This window comes from Bombyx mori, chromosome 27, assembly GCF_030269925.1.
Source record: "Bombyx mori chromosome 27, ASM3026992v2".
In the NCBI taxonomy this organism is placed as follows: domain Eukaryota; kingdom Metazoa; phylum Arthropoda; class Insecta; order Lepidoptera; family Bombycidae; genus Bombyx; species Bombyx mori.
The window spans coordinates 8923121-8945934 of NC_085133.1; the positions used below are offsets into that span (position 1 = coordinate 8923121).

Below are 22814 nucleotides of genomic sequence, written 5' to 3' on the forward strand. Positions count from 1 at the left end.
CCACTCTTTCTTATTGATTCCATAGCTATATATATCTATCTCTTTCTTTGAATACTGTCTCGCTATTGGTCACGTAGCACTGACCTTCTAGAGCATTCGTTGAAAACGGTATCATGATTGGTCGGAACGTGCAAGTTCGAGAACATTCTCGCTGAATCTCGAATGGAATTCACTGAGTATAAAACCAGTGGAGTGCCGGCGGGAAATCAGAATAATTTGAAACACGAGACGAAGCAGACAAAGTGAGTTCAGTGCGAACTGAAAAGTTTTTCGACGAGTTATATATTGTTTATTGTGAAGAAGTATCTACAGTGATTAATATTCAAAATGCCAGCTATCGGAATCGATTTGGGAACGACATACTCATGTGTTGGAGTATGGCAGCACGGGAACGTGGAGATCATCGCGAACGACCAGGGCAACCGTACCACACCATCGTACGTCGCGTTCACGGACACGGAGCGTCTCATCGGCGACGCAGCCAAGAACCAGGTCGCCTTGAACCCTAACAACACCGTGTTCGACGCGAAGAGGCTGATCGGGAGGAAATTCGATGACCCCAAGATTCAGCAGGACATGAAGCACTGGCCCTTCAAAGTGATCAACGACTGCGGCAAACCGAAAATACAGATCGAGTTCAAAGGTGAGACGAAACGATTTGCGCCAGAAGAAATTAGCAGCATGGTGCTGACAAAAATGAAGGAGACGGCGGAAGCGTATCTGGGAAGCACAGTGCGGGATGCGGTAGTCACAGTTCCGGCATACTTCAACGACTCCCAGCGTCAGGCCACCAAGGACGCCGGAGCCATCGCCGGCCTGAACGTACTCCGCATCATCAACGAGCCCACAGCCGCCGCGCTCGCGTACGGCCTCGACAAGAACCTCAAGGGCGAGAGAAATGTTCTTATCTTCGATCTGGGTGGAGGAACCTTCGACGTGTCCGTCCTGACCATCGACGAGGGATCGTTGTTCGAAGTGAAGTCCACAGCCGGCGACACGCACCTGGGAGGCGAGGACTTCGATAACCGACTAGTCAACCATCTTGCGGAAGAGTTCAAGCGCAAGTACAAGAAGGATCTGCGCCTGAACTCTCGCGCACTCCGACGCCTCCGCACGGCTGCTGAGCGCGCCAAGAGGACACTCTCATCCAGCACCGAAGCCACCATTGAGATTGACGCTCTGTATGAGGGCATCGACTTCTACACGCGAGTCTCCCGCGCCCGCTTCGAGGAACTGAACGCGGACCTGTTCAGGGGAACTCTGGAACCCGTCGAGAAGGCACTCAAGGATGCTAAACTCGACAAGAGTCAGATCCACGACGTGGTCCTCGTCGGAGGCTCCACCCGCATTCCGAAAGTACAGACTATGCTTCAAAACTTCTTCTGTGGAAAGAAACTGAACCTATCCATAAATCCGGACGAAGCCGTAGCCTACGGTGCAGCAGTCCAGGCGGCCATCCTGAGCGGCGAGACCGACTCCAAGATACAGGACGTCTTGTTGGTCGACGTGGCTCCTCTGTCTCTCGGTATTGAGACAGCTGGCGGCGTGATGACGAAGATCATCGAACGAAACTCGAAGATTCCGTGCAAACAGTCTCAGACATTCACGACGTACTCAGACAACCAGCCGGCCGTCACCATCCAGGTGTACGAGGGAGAGAGAGCGATGACAAAGGACAACAACCTTCTGGGCACGTTCGACCTGACAGGGATCCCGCCCGCGCCGCGAGGAGTGCCCAAGATCGACGTGACGTTCGACATGGACGCTAACGGCATCCTGAACGTGTCGGCCAAGGAGAACAGCACCGGCCGCAGCAAGAACATCGTGATCAAGAACGACAAGGGTCGTCTCTCGCAAGCGGAGATCGATCGCATGCTGTCCGAGGCAGAGCGGTACAAGGAGGAAGACGAGAAGCAGAGACAGCGCGTGGCCGCTCGGAACCAGCTCGAATCGTATTTGTTCAGCGTGAAGCAGGCGCTCGACGAGGCCGGCGACAAACTTAGCGACGCGGACAAGAGCACGGCGCGCGACGCGTGTGACGAGGCGCTGCGGTGGCTGGACAACAACACTCTCGCTGACCAGGATGAGTACGAGCACAAGCTGAAGGATGTGCAGCGAGTGTGTTCGCCGGTCATGAGCAAGATGCACGGTGCGGCGCCCGGCGGCATGCCAGGAGGAATGCCAGGAGGAATGCCGGGTGGCATGCCAGGTGGTATGCCGGGCGGTATGCCTGGATACATGCCTGGTGGAATGCCGGGTGGATACCAAATGCCACGAAATGATGGACCCACTGTCGAAGAAGTTGATTGAACCAGTTCCTACAAATTTCAAACTCTATGTGAACCAAAAAATGATCTCCGATATTTTTAGTTGTAAGCTCTCCCCACCTTTATACAAATGTGATATTAATTTAGGAATTATTTATGTATGAAATAAACTGCTAATTAAACAATATATCGTGTTTAATTTTTTTTTGTTCTACTATGATTTAATCCCGTCAACCTAAGAGCCAAAATCCTACCCGATGATATGCAGGCGAAGTAAAATGTCCCTTAGAAATAAGGTGACACTCTACAAAACTTGCATTCGCCCCGTCATGACCTATGCAAGTGTAGTGTTCGCTCACGCGGCCCGCACTCACTTAAAATCATTCCAAATCATTCAATGCCGTTTTTGCAGGATAGCGTCGGAGCCCTGTGGTTCGTCAGGAACGTCGACCTCCATGACGAGTCCCGATCCTGCGGAAGGAATGGAAAGCAGTCGACGTCGCCCAAAACACGTCATTTCGGATCCTCCTGATCCACTAACGGTGCTTCTAGGCACTTCAAGCACCGGTCACCGTTCTCGTCGAACCCGTCGCTTGCGACGAAGGGCACGACGAGTAAATTAACTCTCAGACACAGCCCACTGAGTTTCTCGCCGGATCTTCTCAGTGGGTCGCGTTTCCGATCCGGTGGTAGATTCTGCGAAGCACGGCTCTTGCTAGGGTTCGTGTTAGCAACGTCGTAAGGTTTGAGCCCCGTGAGCTCACCTACTAGTTACGGTTACGCTGGAATAGCCTCTCTAGGCTACCAGATTAGGTAGGAAAAAATAAATAAATGCCAAAATCTTATTCTTTTCTGCGGATAGCGCCATCTATTTTATTTGACAGGGAGCTACTCTTGTTGGTTATTGCTGCTATTTACACGCTGCTAGGTGGCAGCACGCATCTACTGCGCAACGATTTTAGTAGAGACCGCCATTATCCATCTGTTTTTCTCTACCTATTCGCTGGTAGCCTAGGAGATTATTAAAACTACGCCTGGACGGGAAGCTGACCTTACGGGCTCAATTTAAGAGAATCTGCTAATACTAGTCCTAAAAAGAGCAGTGCTTCGCCGAATCTACCACCAGATCGGAATTGCAGCCCACTAATGCCCGGTTCCAAAAAATAACGAATCGTCATTGTATTATAACAACTAATCGTAATCATGCTACCAATACGTAGGCGTATATTAGCGTTCCACAACTATTTTACTTGCCGCGTTACCTACGAGCATCCGTCGGCGCGCTGCTTACTAACGAATCCCTCTGCGTTTCGTTAATGCAAATGATTGTGTCACAAAGATCCTTTAGAAATAAAACTCTTTTCAAAATACATAAGTTTTTATTAGTATTTTTACATAAATATTTTAAAATAATATAAATTAATTGTAATTCATCACATATGTAATTTTATTTGAACATTCACAATTTAAAAACAGTTACAGTTAGTTTTAACTGTAAAGTGAACAAAACGCCATGAAGAGACAAAGGAAACGCCAGATGTCGGCCGGACCGCGCCAAAATACCAAAAAAATTGTGTTAGCGTCGTACTTTGTTGTTCGTTTATTTCATTACAAACTGATAAATTGTAATGTAAGGGAGATATTCCATGATTCCTAGAATTAAAATAAACTAGTAAATACTATTTTCATGTAATCACGTGTTAAATAGTTAACTACTTCATAAAATACCAATTAACAGCTGGCATTAAAAATACGAACCTGGTTCCTTTTACCTTTAAAAAAGGATAAATTTCACCTAACAGTAATTACACAGACTGCTTGTCGAGCCGAAATCTTAGTTGAAACTCCTGATTATCGAGCTCTGAATAATAATTGATTCTTGTTTTATACACTCTATTACTATCATCACTTGAATCGTCGCTTGAATTCAGTAACATTAAAACTTCGTTATCACTTTCTGAACTTGACATTTTAAAAGAAAAAACACTAACACAAAAATTCCAAAGCACAACCGAACAAAATCGGTAGGTTAAAAAATGCTCTACGCGTGGTAGTTTTGACAGCTCACTGACATTTCTAAAATAATATAGGAACACTACAGACAACAGTCTCCATACAAAACGCAGTACGAACCGTTATGTTAGCCCTCCCATCCGTTAGTAGCAAGTCATCAGTAATTTTAAAAACGAGTCGTTTTTATAGGAACTATTTTGTCCTACGATTCGTAGATATTGTAACGGATCGTAATATAAAACGATTCGTTTTTTGGATATTGGAACCGGGCGTAAGAGGATCCGGCGAGAACCCAATGGGCTATGTGTATGGGTTAGTTGCTTAGGGCGGTGAACGGTGCTTGGAAGTACCGTGAGTGGGATCCGCGCGGGATCCGACAAGACATCTTTCGGGCGACGACGGCTTTGTTACAATATTAAAGTTATTAATATCGGTAGGTAATATATAAGAGGTATTGCTGACATTTCGTTTAGCTTATGATGAAGGGTGCATTTATCTTTTTTTATGCTTTGATGGGCGAACGAGCTCATGACTCTTCCTGCGTCAAGTGTTTATCGGAGCCCGTAGAGGTCACGACATCAGCGTCGCCTTGAAACATGAGTGAGGTTTAAGGCTCAATAATCAAACCTGAACGCATTCGTAGCAAAAATGATCAAGATGGTTTTACTTGACCCTACAGGCTCCCAAGATACACTGGTACTGGTACCTACCACTGGCCTCTACAGCGGTAGGGTTGTGTTGGGTATCGTTAGTAATTTGGGATTACTTGTGAGTAATACTAGAGAGTACTTTAGTAGCGAGTGATCCACAACTTTTCCTGCTTATCGATAAATTATAATGTGTAAATTATAATAAAAAGGCAATCCATTTTATGAACAATCTTTATCAAATAATGTTTTTCTTCCTCCGTGCCTCTTCCCATTGGAGTTAGCCCGCCATGGCCATGGAACTCTGTCACTACAGTACACATGCGGATTTAGAGAGAGAGAGAGAGAGAGAGAGAGAGAGAGAGAGAGAGAGAGAATACACTTTATTGCACACCAAAACACAATTTACATTCAAAGAACCATCGATATATTACCACCAGTGGTACCAGTCAAAAAGCAGATACATTTGTACAACTGGCGGTCTTATCGCTAAAAGCGATCTCCTCCAGACAACCGTTTAATTTACAGAAATTCTGGAAAATATAAAAATATAGCAGGTATGTTGCGGTGTACTATATATATAGAGAATCTTAGAATAATAACACAAATACATTATTATAGAAAATATATATGTATAAACAATAAACATATCAAATCAAATCAAATAAAAAAAAAATTATTCAACATAAATGAAAGTACATACTTGTTGAACGTCAAAAGAACTACCGCCAATTCACAAGAACTAGCCTCCGTCCTGAGAAGAATTGGCAAGAAACTCAGCGGGCATGTCTTTTTTTTTAATAAGAAATTATTATTTATTAATTTTTTAATATTAGATTTTTTTTTTTAAATATGTATGAATTTTTTACAATGAGTATTATATATATACCGTTTACATTTACCGGATTTACCGGATGTTACTTGAATTTATTTTTTATTTTTTATTGTTTAGGTGGGTGGACTAGCTCACAGGCCACCTGATGTTAAGTGGTTATCGGAGTCTATAGACATCTACAACGTAATCCATCCACCTTGAGATTGGAATTCTAAGATCTCAGTATAATTGCAACGGCTGCCCCGCCCTTCAAACCGAAATGCATTACTGCTTAAACTACCTATTACACCATCACCATCCCCGCCCCGCGGAGCCCCATGGTTATGAAGATATCCACGGTTAATGTTTTGAGTTTAGAATAGCACTATTTAGTAAAGATAGAATTAAAATTTCGTTTATGGTCCATCCATTTTTGAGTTGAGGAGGGACAGGTGTAAGGACTTACCCCCTGCACCATCACGAGCCCGCAAAACCCCATGGTTATGAAGATATCCATGGTTAATTTTGTAGATTAAAATAGAATTATTTAGTCAATTTTAGTCTAACTCGAAAGGAGCTTCCCTGTCTGCAAACAGTTTGAATCCGCCTTATCTCCGGCGCTGCGGGAAGAGCAGCCCTTCCGCCTTTGCGTGTTGAAGCACGGTCACTTATGCTCTGCTCCGTAGTATCGGTTTGATGTTCGCCTCTGGCGACCAGCCTCAGCCGCTCCGCCTCGCGCAATTCCTGTGCTTCGTCACAGCGGGTGAGGACTGCTCTCCCTCCGCGCCTCCATTTTTTTAAACACTCTAGGGGTAGAGCAGACACAAGCATGTGGTAAGCGGGGTGCTCTGATTCGGTTTTTTATATTTTTCGGATATTCATGCAATTTTGTTACTAAAACACGACCAATTTTTTGTCGTGTTTTAGTTATTACTGTTAAACATATTATTATTATAACATATATATGTTAAACATATTATTGTTAAATTTAATCTAATTTTAAAGATATTTTATTACAATTAAGAAAGATGCTATAAAAAATTTGCGACATTTCACGTTCCGTTTCCCAGTGTAACCAAAAATTGTATTATTTTTTGTGTAAAAAAGTTAATAAAATTGCATACTCAGCAACGACTACTGTGCACACTGATTACACCAAATTTAATATGTGAATACATTGTGAATATATCAAAATAATAAAATATATTTAGGTAAAAAATATGACAAAGTTTAATAAAATACACCTATGCCGTAAATGGAACGTGAAACGTCAGCTTTGACGTCTACCTTGACAATTTTTCCAATTTGTATGCAAACTTTAAACAATTTTACCATGTAACCATGTTACCATGTCGTAAACCATGGGTTTCCTCAACTTGAAATTTTGCAAAAACCTTCTATTTATGAGTAGGTACTATCTACGAAAAAAATGTGAAGTTCCAAATCGACGGACCATAAAGGTTTAGCCTTGATAGTACTTATTTTTTTTCTATTTAACCCTTTGACTGCCATATAGGTCACCGGTGCCCTACGCGGCGCACTCAAGTAATGTCGATTTCTGTTACTGAGACGCCGGAATATGTAGTAGAGTCTAAGAAAGACGAATCCGAAGATACTGAGAATGAATCTATTCCTAAGTGACCTAAAAGACTAAGCCCTACATTAAAAACAAAAGAAGGCAAAGTTAGGCAATCCAGGGGCCTTAGTAATAGAAATCGATATAAGTACTTCAGTGCGCCGCGTAGGGCACCGGTGACCTACATGGCAGTCAACGTGTTAAACTCATTTGCCGAAGTGGTGGAGATTACCTAAAACACTCGTTATTTTGTTTTGTTTTTGAAGGGCTGCCACAATAAAGTTAACATTAATACATGCATTTTTTTTTTAAATAAAACTAGCCGTACTCGTTCGCTTCGCTCTAGATTTAAAATTAACATCCAACACTCATATAAAAATATTAGCCTATCCATTAAGTACCTACATGTATTTTCTACATGGATACGAAGTGTCAAGTCAATCGGATGCATGGTTCAGTAGTTACAACGGAACATCCGTAAAAACCACTGTAGATTTATATATTGGTATAGATAAAATTAAATGCAAAGTTTTAGTGTTTGTATTATTATTATATTCTAACTTGATACGCAATACCTTAAGGTACGCAGGCGATTTCATAAGATTAAATAAGGCCACAGACTATCCAGATTTAATTAGCTGATAAATTTAAATCAGGGTTAGAAAACAATTGAGTTTAATTATTATTTTTAATAGCATTTTTCATTCGATGTATAGGTACTCAGTATACTAAACAATAATAAACATTTCCATTGGTCACAAATCGCACGCACAAAACAGCAACAGACTCATAAAGATGCGACACTCATGAAATACTAAATTGGTAGAATACAACTACAACATGTGTGTGTGTGTGTTTGTTGTGTACTGAACAGCTGTACTGTACAAAGAACTGATAACTGGTAGGGCATACCGAGATAAAAACAATTTTTTCCGGAAAAGCACCTTTTTAAGAAATTATAATTTTATTGAAAAGGTATTTATAATCACATTAATAAAACTAAAAAAAGCGAAAAGGTCTTATTTGATTGGTTGGTCTTGAATGGCCGATCAGCATTAGAACTCCTTGGTTATAAGTAGTTACATTATTTTATAGACATTATGCCGGCAATATTTAAAGATTTGTCTGGATACCATTATCCTGTTTGGAGATTGCCTGCCTGCAAAAAAAAATCAGAAAACATTCTATTACCTATTTACAATTCGGAGAAATCCCGGTTATTTTTGTATACGGCCACTCTTTTTTATTGATTCCATAGCTATATATATCTTTCTCTTTCTTTGAGTACTGTCTCGCTATTGGTCACGTAGCACTGACCTTCTAGAGCATTCGTTCAAAACGGCATCATGATTGGTCGGAACGTGCAAGTTCGAGAACATTCTCGCTGAATCTCGAATGGAATTCACTGAGTATAAAAACAGTGGAGTGTCGGCGGGAAATCAGAATTATTTGAAACACGAAACGAAGTAGACGAAGTGAGTTCAGTGCGAACTGAAAAGTTTTTCGACGAGTTATATATTGTTCATTGTGAAAAAGTATCTACAGTGATTAATATTCAAAATGCCAGCTATCGGGATCGATTTGGGAACGACATACTCATGTGTTGGAGTATGGCAGCACGGGAACGTGGAGATCATCGCGAACGACCAGGGCAACCGTACTACACCATCGTACGTCGCGTTCACGGACACGGAGCGTCTCATCGGCGACGCAGCCAAGAACCAGGTCGCCTTGAACCCTAACAACACCGTGTTCGACGCGAAGAGGCTGATCGGGAGGAAATTCGACGACCCCAAGATTCAGCAGGACATGAAGCACTGGCCCTTCAAAGTGATCAACGACTGCGGCAAACCGAAAATACAGATCGAGTTCAAAGGTGAGACGAAACGATTTGCGCCAGAAGAAATTAGCAGCATGGTGCTGACAAAAATGAAGGAGACGGCGGAAGCGTATCTGGGAAGCACAGTGCGGGATGCGGTAGTCACAGTTCCGGCATACTTCAACGACTCCCAGCGTCAGGCCACCAAGGACGCCGGAGCCATCGCCGGCCTGAACGTGCTCCGCATCATCAACGAGCCCACAGCCGCCGCGCTCGCGTACGGCCTCGACAAGAACCTCAAGGGTGAGAGAAATGTTCTTATCTTCGATCTGGGTGGAGGAACCTTCGACGTGTCCGTCCTGACCATCGACGAGGGATCGTTGTTCGAAGTGAAGTCCACAGCCGGCGACACGCACCTGGGAGGCGAGGACTTCGATAACCGACTAGTCAACCATCTTGCGGAAGAGTTCAAGCGCAAGTACAAGAAGGATCTGCGCCTGAACTCTCGCGCACTCCGACGCCTCCGCACGGCCGCTGAGCGCGCCAAGAGGACACTCTCATCCAGCACCGAGGCCACCATCGAGATTGACGCTCTGTATGAGGGCATCGACTTCTACACGCGAGTCTCCCGCGCCCGCTTCGAGGAACTGAACGCGGACCTGTTCAGGGGAACTCTGGAACCCGTCGAGAAGGCACTCAAGGATGCTAAACTCGACAAGAGTCAGATCCACGACGTGGTCCTCGTCGGAGGCTCCACCCGCATTCCGAAAGTACAGACTATGCTCCAAAACTTCTTCTGTGGGAAGAAACTGAACCTATCCATCAATCCGGACGAAGCCGTAGCCTACGGTGCAGCAGTCCAGGCGGCCATCCTGAGCGGCGAGACCGACTCCAAGATACAGGACGTCTTGTTGGTCGACGTGGCTCCTCTGTCTCTCGGTATTGAGACAGCCGGCGGCGTGATGACGAAGATCATCGAACGAAACTCAAAGATTCCGTGCAAACAGTCTCAGACATTCACGACGTACTCAGACAACCAGCCGGCCGTCACCATCCAGGTGTACGAGGGAGAGAGAGCGATGACAAAGGACAACAACCTTCTGGGCACGTTCGACCTGACGGGGATCCCGCCCGCGCCGCGAGGAGTGCCCAAGATCGACGTGACGTTCGACATGGACGCTAACGGCATCCTGAACGTGTCGGCCAAGGAGAACAGCACCGGCCGCAGCAAGAACATCGTGATCAAGAACGACAAGGGTCGTCTCTCGCAAGCGGAGATCGATCGCATGCTGTCCGAGGCAGAGCGGTACAAGGAGGAAGACGAGAAGCAGAGACAGCGCGTGGCCGCTCGGAACCAGCTCGAATCGTATTTGTTCAGCGTGAAGCAGGCGCTCGACGAGGCCGGCGACAAACTGAGCGACGCGGACAAGAGCACGGCGCGCGACGCGTGTGACGAGGCGCTGCGGTGGCTGGACAACAACACTCTCGCTGACCAGGATGAATACGAGCACAAGCTGAAGGATGTGCAGCGAGTGTGTTCGCCGGTCATGAGCAAGATGCACGGTGCGGCACCCGGCGGTATGCCAGGAGGAATGCCGGGTGGCATGCCAGGAGGAATGTCAGGAGGTATGCCAGGAGGCATGCCAGGAGGAATGCCGGGTGGCATGCCGGGAGGTATGCCGGGCGGTATGCCCGGATACATGCCTGGTGGAATGCCGGGTGGATACCAAATGCCAAGAAATACTGGACCCACCGTTGAAGAAGTCGATTGAAATGTTTTACAGAAACCAAGACGGAAATGAACCTAAACTCTGATCTCAGATATATTATTACACGTATTAAGTTATTTCCACCGAAGTGAAGATATTACATGTATTAAATTATTTCCACCGAATTGACGTTAATATGAATGTGATATTGCTTAATTTAAGACTGAAATAAATATTTTAAAATTTAAACATTTAGTGTTTTCATTTTCTAGGCTGTGAACTAAACTCTCCAAAAAATGAATACCTTGTCTTTAACAAAAACATGTCACACTGAGCATTGACTTTGGACTTACACGCAGTTTGTTTAACATTAAATTAATATATGAACCTAATGAAAGTAAACCTTGAATTCTATTTGGCTGCTATCTGAAGATAGTGTCATCTATGTGCCATTATTGGAAGTATTCCAACGATAGGTAACGAAATACATAGTTGAATATTTTCGCCCCTATTATACATACATAATATAAAAAGTAAAGGGACTTTGAAAAAAAAAAAGGTGTTGTACCGGCTAGCTAAGAGGCAATGATGATATAACCGGTACCTAACCGCAAATTAAACAGTCGATTTCTGCGTTTTAGTTGAATTAACTACAGCTAGAGCCATCTGTATTCTAAAACATGAACTACTTGAGCACACAAACAATGTGAAGACGAGTTTGGATATGTATTCATAGATGGCAGTACTATACTGTTATGACCAACTACGCTATAATTGTCCCGTTCCTTTATTGGATATATATAATTTGGTATATAAAAATCTTCCATGCTTTAAAAGCAATAAAACTGTTTTGCTTACATATTATCTAATTAGCTATCTTTTGGAAATGTTTTAAGGTTGTTGTCAATCAAAAACATAATTGCAAATATTTTCGAAACCAACGGAGATAACATTTTAATTTCGTTCAACAATTTAACTAAAAATATTGAATGGTAAATTCTTAGATTAATTTAAAGGTCTTGAAATCTTGGAGTAATTTTTGGTGTCTTAAGTCTTCTTTTTTATTTATTTTTTATTGCTCTTGTAGGCAGACGAGCATACGGCCCGCCTGATGGTGAGTGGTTTCCGTCGCCCATGGACTTCAGCTATGCCAGAAGCAGAGCCAAGCCTTTGCTTTGCAAGTCTTTGTTATGGTGAGAACAATAGTTTTATACTTATATTTAGTTGAATACTTTTTGTATTTTGGAAAGATTTTGTAGTTTAAGGTAACTACAGTTTTTTTTAATAAAAATATTCGACAAATTTCCGACATTACAGGCATAACGTCGGATATCCATGATTTTTAATGAATAATGTTATAGGTTATTTTTCGTATAAGAATTATTTAGGTAACAGTTTAGAAAATACCGTGAACTTCAATAATAAAAAGCATATATGAAGTGTGGAGTGGTAACAAGAGGTTCAGCTTTGAGTATTACAGTAATGGCGGTTCTACTAATCCGTACTCGGAGGCTGTTTCGCGCCAAAAACAGGCGTTACCTTAAACAATTTGTATAATCGTTTTTTCATAGATATAGAGAAGAGGTATCGATACTTTAAAGATATCGGAACAGAACATCCCTGCTGATAAGTATTACGACACCAAAATTGATAAGTGCCGGCTTGACAACAACAGTGACGTCAATATGAAAATACTTTATCATAAATCAAGTACTAGACAGGCCAAAACGTATTCCGAGGTCTTCTATGCTTTTGAAAGATCTTTATTTTAATCGGTGTTTTAAAAATTTTTGTTCCTCAGTTTGCTTGTTTACTATCGAGTCTTGGACTTCATGTTTTAAAGCGTGGGCGACATAGTGTGATAGCTGTGGTATAGCTCTATGTTAATTTATACCGGTCTAGTGTACAGTGGATACGGCCCTAACTAAACACGTCATTACGGATCCTCCCGATCCATTAACGGTGCTTTTAGGTACCTCAAGCACCGGTCACCGTCCTCGCCGAAGGACTCGACAAGTAATTTAACCCATAGAAACAGCCCACTGAGTTTCTCGCCGGATTTTCTCAGTTGGTCGCGTTTCCGATCCGGTGGTAGATTCTGCAAAGCACTGCTCTTGCTAGGGTTCGTGTTAGCAACGTCGTCAGGTTTGATCCCCGTGAGCTCACCTACTAGTTAAGGTTCCGCTGATATAGCGTCCCAAGGCTATCAGCTTAGGTAGAAAAAAAAAGGATAAGCTGCACACTACAATTGTAATTACATAAAAACATCATCGCCATCGGCTGACCGCCTCACGCATCAGCATGTATTGTCTTCAAGATTTTACGATGGCTAGCCGTAAATCGTAAATCTTGGGACGGCCAAAGGTTTTTCCATTGCATCACGTGCGTTCGTTCAATCACACATGCTTGTAATCTATATATTAATACGTGAAGCAAAAACTTTGTATCCCTTTTTACGAAAATTGCGCGGATGGAGGAGTATGAAATTTTTCACACTTAAAGAGAATATAGAGAAGAAGTGCACAATGCTAATATTTTTTTAAAATAATGCATAAAAGATACATTAAATCAATAAAGAAAAACTTACACACACTACATACCATTTATTTGACGCACACACGCATGCATACTATTTATTGTTAAACTTTGGTTCTTGGCGTCTGTTGTCAAATTGAGAATAGATTAAATATTTTTTGCCTTTGTTAATGTTTTTTATAGTGTAGTCTTGGCGAAATTTGTGATTATAGAAGTATAAAATACAATCATAATAGTGTACAAACTTACAATTCCAATTAATTCGAGTCGAATCTCGACTACTACGGGACCTCTAGTTTAAATAAGTTGAACCGTGTAAGAGTTTGATCATCGTCTAGTGCTGGTCTAGTGTCGTTGTGGGTACGATTCTCGGCAGCCACGACCCTTGGGAGACGGTTCCCGACGTCTTCAATTCCAATATTTCGTAGAAGAGAGCGAAGTATGAGAGATAGAGCTTTTTTTTGTTGTTGCTTAGAAGGGTGGACGAGCTCACAGCCCACCTCGTGTTAAGTGATTACTGGAGCCCATAGACATCTACGACGTAAATGCGCCACCCACATTGAGATATAAGTTCTAAGGTCTCAAGTATAATTACAACGGCTGCCCCACTCTTCAAACCGAAACGAATTACTGCTTCACGGCAGAAATTGGCAGGGTGGTGGTACCTACCCGTGCGGACTCACAAGAGGTCCTACCATCATTAAAAAAGGTCTCTTCTCTCTTAGCAGTGATTCGCAGCCTTCGAGTATTGGAGGTTAGAAAATGGCCTAAGAGCTACAGCTCCAATTTGGTCCAGTCTGATCTGGCCGACGACTCGATCAGGTCAGGTCGGTCAGGCATTTTTTTATTGCCCTATAGGCAGACTAGCATACGACCCACCTGATGGTGAGTGGTTACCGTCGCTCATGGACGTCAGCAATACCAGGGGCCGAGCCAAGCCGCTGCCTACCGCTTAAATATTCTCCACAAGCCTCGTTTGAAGAAGGACATGTCATAGCGCTCGGGAAACACCGTGGAGGGGAGCTCATTCCATAGCCGGATGGTACGTGGCAAAAAAGATCTCTGGAAACGCACTGTGGAGCATCTTTGGAGTAGCCGTGTGATCAACTGCAGCTTCATCAAATTACCACATTAAGTGGCTCAAAACACGCAGTTCTTAATTACAAGTATCGTGTTCTTAAAACACAATATATTCGCCCTTGGTCTCGCTGCCAAGGGCTGACTGACGTCTCTTGATTAATCACAAACATTAATACAGGAATTTTCCTTGGACGTGTACGTATATATACATGATACGGTTTTAATTAACGCTGTGGACGCAGCGAACCATTCGTGAAAATGAAATCTGATATCATCCTATAGACATCTTTTTTTCCCTATCTATTTCCTGGTAGCTTAAGGGGTTATTCCAGCTACGCCCGGACGCGTAGGTGAGCTCAACCTGAGAGAATTTGCTAACACTATGCGCAGAGTCTACCACCCATCGCGACCCACTGAGAAGATCCGGCGAGAATTTATGTTTATGTTAATCTATATCTATACTAATATTATAAAGAGGAAAGATTTGTTTGTTTGTTTGTATTGAATAGGCTCCGAAACTACTGAACTGATTTGAAAAAATTTTTCACTGTTTGGAAGCTACACTATCCCCGAGTGACATAGGCTATAATACTTTTTTCTTTAAAATTAGAGATCCTTACTAAAACTCCAATAATGCTACGAAAATTAGAAAAAGAATAATATAAAAATGATGAAAAAATAGATAAAAACAAATAGTATTTAAATGAAAATAAAAGTTCATTAAAATTATAATAATTATTCAAACTACATTTATAATTTTCTATTTTTAAAGACCTGACGCAAATATAAGGGTTAATTAATGTGTGTGTATTTTTTATTTTGAAATTTTTGTTCAAGACCCGAGCGAAGCCGGAGCGGGCCGCTATCAATAATAAACTAAATGTTCCTGAAGCGAAGCGAGGGCGGGTCGCTAGTAAAAAATATAACTATTGATCAATTCAAATGGCTATTACATATTTATGTAATATTTTTATATCTCTAATGTTAACAATCTTATTAGGTACTTTTTTCGGATTTTAATAAATTGCCTAAGTGAATAAATTGACAAGTCGTCGGTGAATAACTTGATATGTCATTTTTTTTGGATTAAAACGTTAATTTATTATTGAACTTACATTATGTGAAAATTCCGATGAAATTACTTAAATACGTATATATAATAATATGTAAACTTAAAAATAGCTGCCCTGAAAAGTATGCATTTTCAACTTGTCAATGTATTCAAGCCGTGTACGGATTTTTGCTTGTTGTTTATGCAGCTTTAGTTCCGCGTCGGAACTCGTATTCAAAAATCACTCGAATTTTCGAAATATCCATCTTTCTTGTCTAAGCTGAATAAAAAAAAAAACTGAAAGTCGCAGGTCAAATGCTGCAGATTTTTTAAAAGAAGAACCTCATTGGGACCATTTAAAAAAAAATTCAGTAAAGAATCTCAAACCATGAAAGTTCTATGTCAATTCGAAATACCTATTACAATAGAACGGCAATTTCATAGTTTAACCACTATTATCTTTTCACAGTCGAAACATTCTACAGTCTCCCCACTTTCCTAAATTTCGATTAAATGTTGTTCATTATTAGTTGCATAATGATAAAGACGCAACGTGTATTGGAAATGCAGTTATATGTTAAATCGGGTAAGATCCAATTTGGAATACTCCGAAGTTAAGTACTAAGACAAGAATCGGTTATTGCATTGAAGTAGGTACGCAGTGTTCGTCTTTGTAATTGAACTAAATTTTATTTATCTATCGGCTCAAGGAGTTCTACACTTCAGACGCTAGCTTTGATGGTGTTGCCACCGCGCTTCGAATGTTATTCAAGATGGCCGACATTGCGTCCGCTTATGTCAGACATTTAACAAACTTTGTTCGAAAAAATTACATGCATACCGCAAATATTTACTTTGCTGTTTATATCCGCAGTGATGCAGACGTATATGAGAAAATATCCGTGATCTGGTGCTAGTTTTGATTGTGTTGCCACCACGCTCCGAATGTTATTCACGATGGCCGACATTGCGTCCGCATAAGTCATACATTTAACAAACTTTGTTCGAAAAAATAACATGCATACCGCAAATATTTACTTTGCTGTTTATATCCGCAGTGATGCAGACGTATATGAGAAATATATCCGTGATCTGGTCGTTTTACCGTACCGTATTTTTAATACGCTTTTTTTATTAGTCACGCATGATAGATATTTGTTGTATTTTAATATTTATCAATGAATACTTAATTATGTATTCTTTGTTTCTTTATTTTTATTTTATTTAATAATACGTGATCAGTGACACAGTAAATGATACCACGTGCGACTTGTGGAACATTTTATAGTTCCTAGATGCACGTCAGAAATGATTACATACTCGGATAATATTGCTAAGATACAGTTGACATTTTTAATGTGGCAATTTTTTTTAATTCAAATGAGGTCTCGCGCAAAAACGTTTACCGTAGCAGTAGCTAATGTGAATGCTAAATTAGCGTGCATGGCTTGATAGGGAAGACCGACAGCGATAGGCCCTGAAATTCAGAGACAAAAAGCGATTTTCTTGATACACACGCGACAATATAGTCGCCGTGGCTTAAACGATAAGACGCCCGGAATTCCCGTATCGAGCGATGCGACAGTTCCGCTGTTCGAATCCCGCAGGCGGGTACTAATTTTTCTAACGAAGTCCGTATTACTGGTGGTAGGACGTCTTGTGAGTCCGTACGGGTAGGTACCTACCACCGCCCTGCCTATTTCTGCCCTGAAGCAGTAATGCGTTTCAGCTTGAAGGGCGGAAGCCCTTGTACTGTTAAAAGTGAGACCTTAGAACTCATTGTTCAAGGTCGGTGGTGGCATTTACGTTGTCTACGGGCTCCGGTTACCACTTAACACCAGGTGGGCCGTGAGCTCGTTCATCCAAGCTATAAAAAAAAGTACTTGATCGAAAAAATCAAATTAACCAACAATCTAATTCGTGTTGTTACTGGTGGAGTTGTGAGCTCGCACGGTTGGGTACCAAAAACCTGCTTATTTCGGTGACGAGAACACTAAAACGCGTTCTTAGTGCGAGTTTTTAACGTTCTCGATAGCGTAAAAGTTAACTCAGATTTGTATGAAGTTGGAACGTTTGCCTACGTTTGCCGCTAGGGGCGCTGTTCCAACTGCATACTTGAGTTAACTTTTACGCTATCGGGAACGTTAAAAAATTCGCACTAAGCACACTGGTATAATAGCCGGCAAACTTCTTGAGCATTTGTCGACGTAGTGGGGGTAAGTTTGCGCATGGTACACTCACGTGCAAAAACATTATGTACTCTGCGTCATAATGCTATTAAATTATTAAAATCAACATATGTATTTATTTATATATTTATGAGAACATCAACAAAAAATATAGGTTAATAATTGTAATAATTTAATCTTGGGGTAAAATTGATATTCCTTCTATTAAGTCAAAACTAGAGCTGTTGCCAGGTCTTGGTTCAGTTGAAGCGAAGCTGGTATTTGTAATTTTTTTTTTCGTTATCATAATCTTGACCATCATCATCACTTTTTATCACCCGAGTTGCTATCATCGTGATGAGTCGACATAGGGATCATCGGTGTAGTTTACAACTCGGTCGGTTCGGTCGACTTTTTTGTCTATAATTAATTATTTTTTGAAGATATTCGATTCGTAGTAATCGAATGTAACTTTTTTCAATTACCAGCTTCCGATTATTTTCTGGTTTTTTTTCCATCTGAAGCCTCTTTCATAATTCGTCGTAAACTTCATACCGAGCCATTAAAATTTATATCTTCTTTAAAATTTTCGAAGCCTTTCTACGGTACGGAGTTTCGCTGCTTGTTATGTAGTTATTATGATTACGTCTTTTTATTACAGATTGAACGAAACTATCCATTCCGGTAAATTTCTTCTTCCCTGATCTTTTCTTACCCGGAGTCCGAAGCACGGCGAGCAAGCCAGAGCCTTTAGCTTCGTTAATAATGCACCTAACAGCACTCACGGATGTTTTTGTTGCTTCCGAAGTCTGTTTTACTTTTTCTATATCATTCTTCCCCTGTTTTATAATGAAGCAATATACGTCGTACACAACTTTTCTACCCTTTCTTTTGAATACTACACCAGATTGTCGCGGCATAGTGTATTTTTTATAAAAAATCAACAAACACTCAACAAATAGCAATGGCAACAAAGTCAACAAGCAATTATAACAAATAACTTAACGATTAATAACGATAGACTTTTCACTGTACGCAAGCGTACTTTTGGGAGCAAGCGGAACGAGGGCGCGGTGCGGGACGCAAGGTTCGACTGATCTACCAATAACGCGCTCGATACGATTTCCCCTGCCGTCGCGCCTCACCCTCACCACCAAAGTGATCTAAAATTCGGTTCTGCGCAGTCAAGGTCATTTGCTCACGAAGTTTGCCGGTTACTATATGCACTCTGCAGAGTGGAATATCCTTTATACTTTCCAATGGAAATTTCAACGTTACGTCACAAGGTGGGTGGAGGCGTTAACGTTATAAAGCTTACGGGCCGGTGAGGTTCTTCCACCGACTAACATATAAAATAAATAAATTAAATATAAAATCATTTAAAGGCAATAATAATAAATACATTATTCACAGAATCGCGAAAACATAACCTCTTCATTAATGTCTTGTAGTTTCACTTGACACAGTTCTTTGATATATTATAACCATATTAAACAATATTACACAACCAGTATATATTAAAATACGACAATGCATGTTTTTGTCTCTAATGTGGCTGTTTCGAATTTCATTGTGTTCGATGATGTTCGGTAAAGTTCTTTGATTTTTATGAGATTTATTTATTATATATGTATATGATAATATAATTTTTTTTTATTGCTTAGATGGGTGGACGAGCTCACAGCCCACCTGGTGTTAAATGTTTAGAGCCCATAGACATTTACAACGTAAATGCGCCACCCACCTTGAGATATAAGTTCTAAGGTCTCAAATATAGTTACAACGGCTGCCCCACCCTTCAAACCAAAACGCATTACTGCTTCACGGCAGAAATAGGCGGGGTAGTGGTACCTACCCGTGCGGACTCACAAAAGGTCCTACCACCAGTAAAATTGATGCACGAGTTCACGGCCTATGTGCTATTAGATGGGGGGTCGGAGAGGGATCTCGCCCCCCACGCTGTCCCCTTAAGTTGTTCTGGACAACTCCGTATAGCGGCTTAGGGGGGCTGCTCTACACCCGTTTGGTAGTACACCCGGGTGACGGATGAATGCACTCCCCGACTAATGTTGTTTCTGTCGCAGCGGAGTGCCCGGGGACAAATTGGGGGTGCTGTCTAGTCGGATAGTTCGCCGATCAAAAGTCTCGGTTTTCATAGCGCCGATGACAGCCTTAACACATTCACTGCCATATAGGTCACCGGTGCCCTACGCGGCGCACTGAAGCAATTATGTCGATTTCTGTTACTAAGCGCCTGGATTGCCTAACTTCGCCTTCTATTATTTAATAATGTATTTTTTAGTCTTTTCGGTCTGTTAGAAATAGATTCATTGTCAGTATCTTCGGATTCGTCTTTCCCAGACGTCTACTAGATATTCCGGCGCCTTAGTAAGAAGAACAAAGAGAGAAATCGACATAGTTACTTCAGTGCGCCGCGTAGGGCACCGGTGACCTACACGGCAGTCAACGTGTTAATTCCCTGGGGGTAGGGCCTTCATTAGCTATCGTATAACTGGACTCCGGTTTGATTCGAATAAGGCTCATCCGTGGTTTGGTACAACGGTTACCACTACCTTCAAGCCGAAACAGTTATTGGGTACACTAAGGTATTCTTCACGGTAGAAATAGGTAGGGTGGTAAAAGCCCCATACGGGTTAATGCCTAGATATGTACAAATAGGTACGTTCTAATAAATCAATTGAAAAAAGAGTATTTTTTTTGTCTTTATCGATCTCAGCTGCGCATGTTAAATAATGAATCGGATATATAATATGTATGTTTAAGCTCCAATGGACGTTCACTGCTGACGAAGTTCTCGATATTTTGGTGCTGTTGCAAGCGCCGTCATTACGAGTAAGTACACTGTATATATAATTTATATATCGCGAAAGGCTATTTAAATAAATAAATTTGGTTTAAGCGACACTTCGCTTAATACGCGACATTTATCTTTGTAATAAAAGGTGAGTTTTATTTGGTACTAGCGGCCCGCTCCGGCTCCGCTCGGTTCTTTAACAAAAATTTCAACGATATTTGACGTTGTTTTATTTTTTTAAATAAAACAAGGAATATTTTACACAAACTTCCACAGATTACCAAAGTCCCTGGATTTTTTTCTAATGAAATACGTACTCAACAAATGTTCACGATTGACTTCCACGGTGAAGGAGTAACATCGTGTAATAAAAATGAAACTCGCAAAATTATAATTTGCGTAATTACTGGTGGTAGGACCTCTTGTGAGTCCGCACGGGTAGGTACCACCGCCCCGCCTATTTCTGCCGTGAAGCAGTAATGCGTTTCGGTTTGAAGGGTGGGGCAGCCGTTGTGACTATACTGAGACCTTAGAACTATATCTCAAGGTGTGTGGTGCATTTACGTTGTAGATGTCTATGGGCTCCAGTAACCACTTAACATCAGGTGGGCTGTGAGCTCGTCCACACATCTAAGCAATAAAAAAAAAAGAAAAAAAGAACACTTATTGCGGCATAACTATAATAGTCAGACATATGCTGTCGCGACACTTTTTGTAAATAATAATGTGTTCTACAAAATCGTAGTTCATTATTTTATTCTATCATCAATAGTTTTCGCAGGGCACGTGATGTAAAGAATATTTTAGGTAATTTTTTTACACCTTGGGTTACATTATTGGAGTTTTAGTAAGGCTCCCTAATTATTTTCAAAAAAGATTATAGCCTATGTCACTCGGGAATAGTGTAGCTTCCAAACAGTGAAAGAATTTTTCAAATCAGTTCCGTAGTTTTGGAGCCTATTCAATACAAACAAACAAACAAATCTATCCTCTTTATAATATTAATAATTATAGTATAGATTAACAGTTCTAGGGTTTTTTTTATTTATCTTCAATTAAGTTTACTCTGCTCAAGTAGGTGAAGAAAGAAGTTTTTTTGTTATGATATATTTTCCAATTTTTTTTTTGCAGAGGCCTTTAAGTGGCTCTGCTCTAATGTAGCTTAAACCAAAAAGGCATTAAATAGGCATCCCTTGATATAACAGTGATAGCATATTTGTATAATTTAAATAAACGGAAATTCATTAAATGAGAAAATCGTGGTAGAAACCCTCTTCACTACATAGTATAAAACAAAGTCGCTGTCTCTGTCCCTATACCTATCCCTATGCATGCTTAAATCTTTAAAACTACGCAACGGATTTTGATGCGGTTTTTTTTAATAGATAGAGTGATTGAAGAGGAAGGTTTATATGTATAACATCCATTAAATAGTGGAGAAATCAATAATAAATTACAGTTTCCGAAGCGAGGGCGGGTCGCTAGTAAATAATAACAGTTACGTATTCCGATTGAACGATGTTGATTTTTTCAAGTGCATGACGAAAGTCTCTATGTATTAATGTATTTAGGTCAGCAGCAGCTTCTGTTTTATTTAAAACACCTTTATGGTTGAGCTGAATTGAATTTTCCAGCAACACATGTTTGCAGGATAATCATCAATCGAATATTCAAGGAATATTCGGTATGACAGATTTAACGGAGATCTTAAATTTAGCCCAATTTAGTGTTCTAGCCCAGTGTTTAGATCCTTAAAAAGTCTTCATATCTTCGATTAATGAGGTACCTTGTACGGCTCTAGAAGATCGAAGTCCTTACTGGCCATATGGCTGGCATTGTGAGCTATACGATACCCCCTTAATTTCATGGCACTGAATTTACTGTTAATCCTGAATTTAGCCCAATTTAGTGTTCAAGCCCAGTGTTCAAATCATCAAAAAGTCTTCATATCTTCGATTAATGAGGTACCTTGTACGGCTCTAGGGGACCAAAGTCCTTACTGGCCATATGGCTGGTATTGTAAGCTATACGATACCCCCATAATTTCATGGCACTGAATTTACTGAAGATACTGATTTTAGCCCAATTTAGTGTTCAAGCCCAGCGTTCAAATCATCAAAAAGTCTTCATATCTTTGATTAATGAGGTACCTTGTACGGCTCTAGGGGACCAAAGTCCTTACTGACCATATGGCCAGCATTGTGAGCTATACGATACCCCCATAATTTCATGGCACTGAACTTACTGAAGAGAATGAATTTAGCCCAATTTAGTGTTCAAGCCCAGTGTTCAAATCATCAAAAAGTCTTCATATCTTCGA

General features: G+C 41.2%; 2 protein-coding genes across 2 annotated transcripts; both read left to right on the top strand.

The window, feature by feature from the left end:
- Positions 1–182: 182 nt before the first annotated feature.
- Positions 183–2454, top strand: Hsp70 (heat shock protein 70). The gene has a single exon (XM_038020963.2). The coding sequence runs from the start codon at positions 328–330 to the stop codon at positions 2308–2310; it is 1983 nt and encodes a 660-aa protein (XP_037876891.1). The 5' UTR covers positions 183–327; the 3' UTR covers positions 2311–2454.
- A 6306-nt stretch (positions 2455–8760) lies between these two features.
- On the top strand, positions 8761–11094 carry LOC101735832 (heat shock protein 68). The gene has a single exon (XM_038020946.1). It carries the CDS (start codon positions 8878–8880, stop codon positions 10906–10908), a length of 2031 nt encoding a protein of 676 aa, XP_037876874.1. The 5' UTR covers positions 8761–8877; the 3' UTR covers positions 10909–11094.
- The last annotated feature ends 11720 nt before the right edge of the window (positions 11095–22814 follow it).

What these genes read in the sequence shown, in the direction of transcription:
- Hsp70 (XM_038020963.2), top strand. Translation starts at nt 328, where the DNA reads ATGCCAGCTATCGGAATCGATTTGGGAACGACATACTCATGTGTTGGA.
- LOC101735832 (XM_038020946.1), top strand. Translation starts at nt 8,878, where the DNA reads ATGCCAGCTATCGGGATCGATTTGGGAACGACATACTCATGTGTTGGA.